We start from the raw sequence: 6,820 nt of genomic DNA, 5'->3' as shown, positions 1-6,820 counted from the left end.
CATATGTCAGCTCACAATCCTCAGAATGGCATGTGGGGTTAGCAGACTTGCAGTGCAGTACTGGTCACCGGAAGTGAAGGGTCTATAAATAGCATGGGAAATCCCAGTGTTTTCACAAGATAGGGGTATATTTAAAAATCATTATGGAGATTAGGCTTCACATCACAAGAAGCAAAATGCACCTATAAAATGTACAGAAATGTTTTTCCTTTCAGAAACTGTTTAAATTTTTAAAATAAGATGAGAACTTTTTTCACAGCACTATGAGGAACAGGGGTAATTTCTGCGTAGGACTATTTTTGCGTACGTTCCAAATGCTCATTGGTTGAATTGGTGGTCTGTAACCTATAAAGCAATATAGTACAACATGCGTATCAGGAATTTAGTATGTGGCATGCAAATCATTTTTTTTCCATTTTTTTAAGTCTTAATTAACGATTCTCCCTAAAAAACAACATTTGAGGATAATATATCTTAAATTAGTTACGGAAATATCATTAACTAGCATTCCTGATAGTTCTTATTCTAACCGTTGTCCCAAAAGCAATACTGCATTAAACTAATGTAAAAATTAAGTGAAAAATCCTGCATTTTATTTTGTTTAATTTTTTTATTTCATTTCATTTGAAGTAAAGAGTAGGCATGTACAACAGGAAATCTAAAACATCTGTTCATAGTAAAGTGGTAGAAGTTTAATATCTGGATTTATCATGGACTAACTTGGACCTCATAACTTCAATGAATTTTATATTATGACAAAGGATTATGCAAACATCAAGTAAATGATTAAAAACAACAATAACACCATGGAATAGTGATATAACACCACTTCGGACAACAATGACACCATGATATAGTGATATAACACCACTTTGAACAACAATAAATGTTCTAATACTGTGCAATAAATAAAGTGTAAAAGTCTATCAAACTATTCTAACAAGTATAAAAAATGTAACAAACGACAACAAATATTAACAAACATTCATAATACTGATAAGTTCTTCATAGCTGGGTAAAACATACAAGACGGATTAAACAGGTTTCACTAAGAAGACGGATTAAACAGGTTTCACTAAGAATGGTTCGTTCTATTAATACTGGTCATGAAATGGAATCTTTAATGTAATTTAAAAAGTTTGTTTGTTGTATGCATCTCATCAACATACCTGAAATATAGCAGAAAATTTAATTCACACAAATACTTAACAACACTGCAGTCAACATTATATTACCATCTTATTTCCTCTAAGTATTAGTCAGTTTTGTACATAGAAATCTGACAAGTAATTGCTTGCATTTATTTTTGTTGTTCTGGTGTTATAGCATAGATGTATTCATGTGTTTTCAAGAAAAGGTTCACTTGAGCAGTTAAAAAAAACATCACAAATTTGGATCATTGCACCAATACATTTCTACATAAACTTCTCCATGGTCCTCATATCATCTCCAGTCCTTCACAAAGGCTTTGATGGGGTCTATGATTTTCAACTTTTGTCAAAACGTACAATTCATGTTAAACTATAATTCCCAACAATGTTAGAACTGTCAAATTTGCGATGCAAATTTTTTTGGTTGTTCCCTCCGCAGGACTCAAACTCATACCACTGCGACATCTATGGCAACACCGCCTGCACAAAGTTCAGTGCCCTAGACCACTCGGCCAGCTAGGCTATATATATACTTGAAAGAGGATATCTCACCATTAACAGAAATAAGTGTTTCACACAATAGAAAACATTTGTGACTAAAATTATTCTATTCAGCAGAAGGAGACTATTTTTACTGTTTTTTTTTTCAGATATTCTAAAAAAATACAGACTTTGCATTGAAACAGATTCATATGATTCTGATGATATATGATCAAATATTACATATGGTGTACCAGTCTTTTTTGTTCATTGGTTATTATGATCATGTGATGCAAAGGATATTCAACATACATGGAGCCTTGTTTCTATTTTTAAATATATTGACACTATGTTTCTATTCATATGTACATGTATATTGACACTATACTTCTAAATTCAGACCTTTTTCTTGGCTTAACAATATTACAGGGAATTTCTGGCATACAAAGCATTCATGACTTATTTAGTTTACTTAAATAGTTTTTCGAAGGGAAAAGGCAGAGCATACATGTGTCATTCTTCAATCTTGTGAAGGGAAAAGGACAGAGTGCTGCACCCTCCTATTTCAGCTTCTCTAAATGTGCAGTTCTAATTAATATAAAAGGATGATGGCAAAAGATGGTATCCAAATTGTAATTTAATTTTTTATTTAATTTTTCATGTAAAGGATTAAAATATTAGCAACCATTGATTTGATATAATAGTACCCCCAGTTAAGCAATTAAATTTTCAGTGCTTTCTTGTAAGTATCTATGAACTGGTCTCCCTTTTCAGCCTTTGGTTCTCTCATTGTAAAGCAGTAAGGTCAAAAAACTGAAGTACAATACTTTCTTCTGTGCATTCTAAATAGTAACCACAATTACATGCACAATGCTTGACCATGGGGGAATACAAAAGATTTGGTAAATTAAAAAAAATGCCAGTGTTTGTCAGTTTGATATTTAATCAATAACAAACCTATGAATTATTCTTAAATATAAATGGGAAAGGAATAACCCCTGAATTGTGCTGAAAAACATTAATTTTCCAGTAACTTGACCCATCCTACTACCAACCCTAACTTTTTTCACCTTAATTTCTGCAAATTTTAAATTGGGAAATTTCTTTTATTGAGGTATAAAAGAAATTAGAGATGATTACACTTTGATTTTCAGTTTGTGAATCATACTGTTGTGAACAGCCACAGAATTTTTTTTTAAATGATTTGTTTTTTTTTTTTTTTAATTTTGTTTTACTGACAAAAATATTTAAAAAAATTGAAAAAAAGATAGTAATAAGCCTTACAGTATATCAGTCTGAATATGGTAAAATGAAAATTAAGGAATACATATTTGTACAATGTAATTATAAGTAAAAAAAAACTGCAAGATAGCCGAAAACAGGTTTCCTGCATGTGAATTTACCTCAATTATAGCCATTTCATGACCTCACAATTAAATGTGTAATATGTAGAACTAAGTTAAGATTTGTTCAGACCAAGCAGCTGAGATAATCTGCATTGTTGGTATGGACTTACATTTCTACCAGAGCATTTTAGGTTTCACCTGTCTCATGTTAACAGTGAGCAAAGTGAATTTGTGTCGGCTCTTAAGTCTTGTATAGGAAGTAACAAAAAGTGACAGTCCATACATAGATACTTAAACATTCTCTTTAGCCAAACAAATAAAAATGGTTGACTAAAGATCACCTCTTGGTAAAAATGCATTATTCCTGAGTCTTGAGTCCTTTTCTATCTTATTTAAAAAAGAGATGGTATTATGAGTAAAAACCACAGGTACAAAGGTCATGACATACTTTGTCCCCCCCCTTTTATTATTTTTTTCCAGAAACAATAATATTTACAGCTAAATAATCATTAACCTTCATTTTTTATCATCAATTACATGGAGTTCTCACTCCATATTATAAGAAATAGTCTCTACCAGTGTCCTAGCTGGGGCAAAATGGAGGGGTACCGCGCCCTGTCCCTATCACGCCCCTCTGCCCCTATTGAGTACCCCTTTAGTGCCCATTAACAATTATCTGAATGGCCCTTTAAGATTTCCACTCTTGTTAATAAATTAACCCAAGCCAATTAAGAAGTGTCACCTTCATTAACATCCTGTCATAATTAACCCTCAGGTATACCTCAGGTAATTATCAGTGAACAATCAGCTGACCAGGGTTATCAGATAATGATTGACAAGAAGAAAATGAATCCTGATTGGATCTATAACAATTTTATGGACAGCCAATCGTTGGTTAATAATTAATTTCTACTGCACAATTAATTTTACAAATATTTTCAAGTTAACAGGTCTAAATTTTGTTGAACTACCAGTGTAAACAATTGCATGTTACACATGTTTGTTTGTTCAAGATGTCAGTTACTGCCCTTATAATTTCAATATTTTAAAAATTTTCTATATGTTTGACAGAAAAGGACATTTTCAATGAGTTGTAATTGCAATAGTTATAGGAAATGATATTCCTTCTACTTACTTAAGATTTTGATATTTAGTTGGAGCAATATTGAATATTTGAAACATTTCACCTCATAGTATGTCATAAATGTAAAGAATCACTTATCACCCCATGAGTTAACATGCTGCCTCAACTCAAGAACAATGACAAATCTTGTCCACACAACAATCTGATCATATCAAAACTGAATTCTTAACTCATTCATAGGGATCTTAAGGCTTCAGAAATACATTTTCAGCTCAATCGCCTCTATATATTTGCGTTAAATATCTAAAAGTACTAGATCATCTGAGAAAGGTCTTTCAATACAAAAAGGGTGTCATGTATATATTTATCATGCAGTCAAATTTACTCAGTTTGCAAATTATGATGTGACCTTCATTTTCGAAAGTTGGCAGGTAAGCAATAAGAATACAAATTACTGACTTAACACAAAAATACAAAATCAATGTCCCTTTTTTGTTGAAAAAAAAAACAATGCTGTGCATTAAAGTGCCCTCTTCCCTGTGCCCCTTTATTTTCAAATCCTAGCTAGAACACTGTTTTTTATACATATTTAAGAAATAACTTACATAGTCATTGGACTGTTAATTTGTGGAAATCTCCTTGGTGGTCTTTCTTTGTAAACAATTGGCAAATCACACCCTGTGCCCCATCTTTGTGGAGGAAATGTAGCATAGCTTCCATTGGATGGCAACATTTGCCGAAGTGTTGAATAATCTTCACACCTTGTGCTTGGATGCGATTTAAAAATTACTGGGAGAGTTTTTCGTTCAAACCCTTTTAGTGGTGGATCAGTTGGGGGTACCCAATGCTGCTCTGGATGTGGAAGTTGTCTGGGGGCATACAGTTTGTGTCTGGGAACTGGGGCAGTTGTCCTCAAATCTGTTGGTATATATCGCTTTGTTACCCAAACTGTCTCAGGTTCGCCTTCTTTTTTCTGGGCCAATTCCTCTTGTTCCTTTAAATATTTGCTATACTGAAGACGATAGGCACCAAAGGCGCCCATACTTAGAGCCGTCATTCTTGAAAGCAATATTAAACGACAGCGTCTCCAAGATCGTTGTCAATGTCAATTATCAAGGCGCGCTTGAAATGTCTGTATCATATGAACGTTTAACGACCGGAACTACTCCGCTTTTCTCGCCTTTCGAAGAACTTTAGGTTACAGACCACCAATTCAACCATTGAGCATTTGGAACGTACGCAAAAATAGTCCTACGCAGAAATTACCCCTGTTCCTCATAGTGCTGTGAAAAAAGTTCTCATCTTATTTAAAAAATTTAAACAGTTTCTGAAAGGAAAAACATTTCTGTACATTTTATAGGTGCATTTTGCTTCTTGTGATGTGAGGCCTAATCTCCATAATGATTTTTAAATATACCCCTATCTTGTGAAAACACTGGGATTTCCCATGCTATTTATAGACCCTTCACTTCTGGTGACCAGTACTGCACTGCAAGTCTGCTAACCCCACATGCCATTCTGAGGATTGTGAGCTGACATATGTAGAATCATGCTGATATATAGTCCTCTGCAGGTTAAAGTTAAGGTAAAGTCCAGAGAAGCCATTGAATATTGTGAAATTAGCATAGAAGCCTATGGAAAGTGGAATTGGTGGTTTTTAGCCTTTACCAGAGATGTTCCGATTGAAACGTGACCTGCTCGAGTTACTACTCCTTTCCCGCGTCAAAAAGTGTGTGAAATTTGAAATGTATTTATTTGAAATAAAAAAATATATTCAAATTAAAAAAAATATGATGTAGACTTGTCACCTGGATAGAGTCAAAATAAAAGCAGATGAATAAATAGCACTAGTACTAAAAACAACTAAAACTAAAGTGATAAAAGCAATACAAAAGCGTTTTTAGCAAAATAAAAGATAGTCTATGTACATACTTGAAATGACCTAGATGGAGTCAGCACATGCCGTGCATTTACAGTTTTTTTTTGGATCCCACGATTTTATAATGTTTAAATTGATTAAAATTTGATTTTTTTTTCTAAATTCACCAGGTAGGTAATTCCATATGTAACAGGAGGGTCGGGCTTGGATTCTTCCGTCCCCTTCTGTTACCTGAAAATGTCTAATTTAGACAATGCAATGACCTCAAAAACCACCAACAAAGACTATGCTTTCCCAATTCTCAATTCAGACCATTGATTAATTGACGATGGCTGCAAAATGAGGCAGTTGATCTTTTATATGTAGTCACTCTCAGTTTACAAGTTCGATCACAAGGAATCGAGTTATGGCAGTATATAGAGAAAATACTATAGTTTTTTTATACTTTATATAAATTCAACATAATGTATATGCAAATATAACAATGTCATATCAAACATTTCAATTCAACAGTTGTGAATTAAATGAGTATCAAAAATATATTAAATGTATATTTAGCTAGCAAAATTAATTGTAGTTTAACAATTGCACTTATTTATTCCCTAATAAGCACCAAAAACACCCGTATTTAAATCTATTACTTACATTTCAAGACATGTACTTTGTAAGTCCGGCAACACAGTTCTATATTTTAACCTTCATCTTGAATTTGGATATGAAGGACAAAAGAAAAGACAAGAAAAGAACACGCTGTGGTGTCACTTAAATAAACAAGTTACCTATTTATAATTCATGTTTTAGTAGTAAAGGAGCTTCTGTAAAATAAAAGATTTTGTCAGATTTCACTCTTTTGGAGTATTGTCACATTAGTGACTTTCCA

At 33.0% G+C, this 6,820-nt stretch overlaps 1 protein-coding gene across 1 annotated transcript; it reads right to left on the bottom strand.

Annotated features, from left to right (window-relative positions):
* Window positions 1–590: 590 nt before the first annotated feature.
* Window positions 591–5,209, bottom strand: LOC148623746 (uncharacterized). The gene is made up of 2 exons (XM_088565823.1): window positions 4,667–5,209; window positions 591–1,169 (listed from the first exon to the last, which is right to left on the bottom strand). The coding sequence occupies exons 1-2, from the start codon at window positions 5,116–5,118 to the stop codon at window positions 1,121–1,123; spliced, it is 501 nt and encodes a 166-aa protein (XP_088421949.1). The 5' UTR covers window positions 5,119–5,209; the 3' UTR covers window positions 591–1,120.
* Window positions 5,210–6,820: the final 1,611 nt, after the last annotated feature.

The sequence above is a fragment of the Perna viridis genome, chromosome 2, assembly GCF_037379345.1.
Source record: "Perna viridis isolate PV_CMFRI_1.1 ecotype Kerala chromosome 2, ASM3737934v1, whole genome shotgun sequence".
NCBI classification, from domain to species: domain Eukaryota; kingdom Metazoa; phylum Mollusca; class Bivalvia; order Mytilida; family Mytilidae; genus Perna; species Perna viridis.
This window is presented reverse-complemented; position numbering and strand designations above follow the sequence as displayed.

Coding starts and splice junctions, on each gene's coding strand:
- LOC148623746 (XM_088565823.1), bottom strand. CDS start 5,118: ATGACGGCTCTAAGTATGGGCGCCTTTGGTGCCTATCGTCTTCAGTAT. Junction 1,170..4,666: donor ATTAACAGTCCAATGACTAT/GTAAGTTATTTC, acceptor GCTATATTTCAG/GTATGTTGATGAGATGCATA.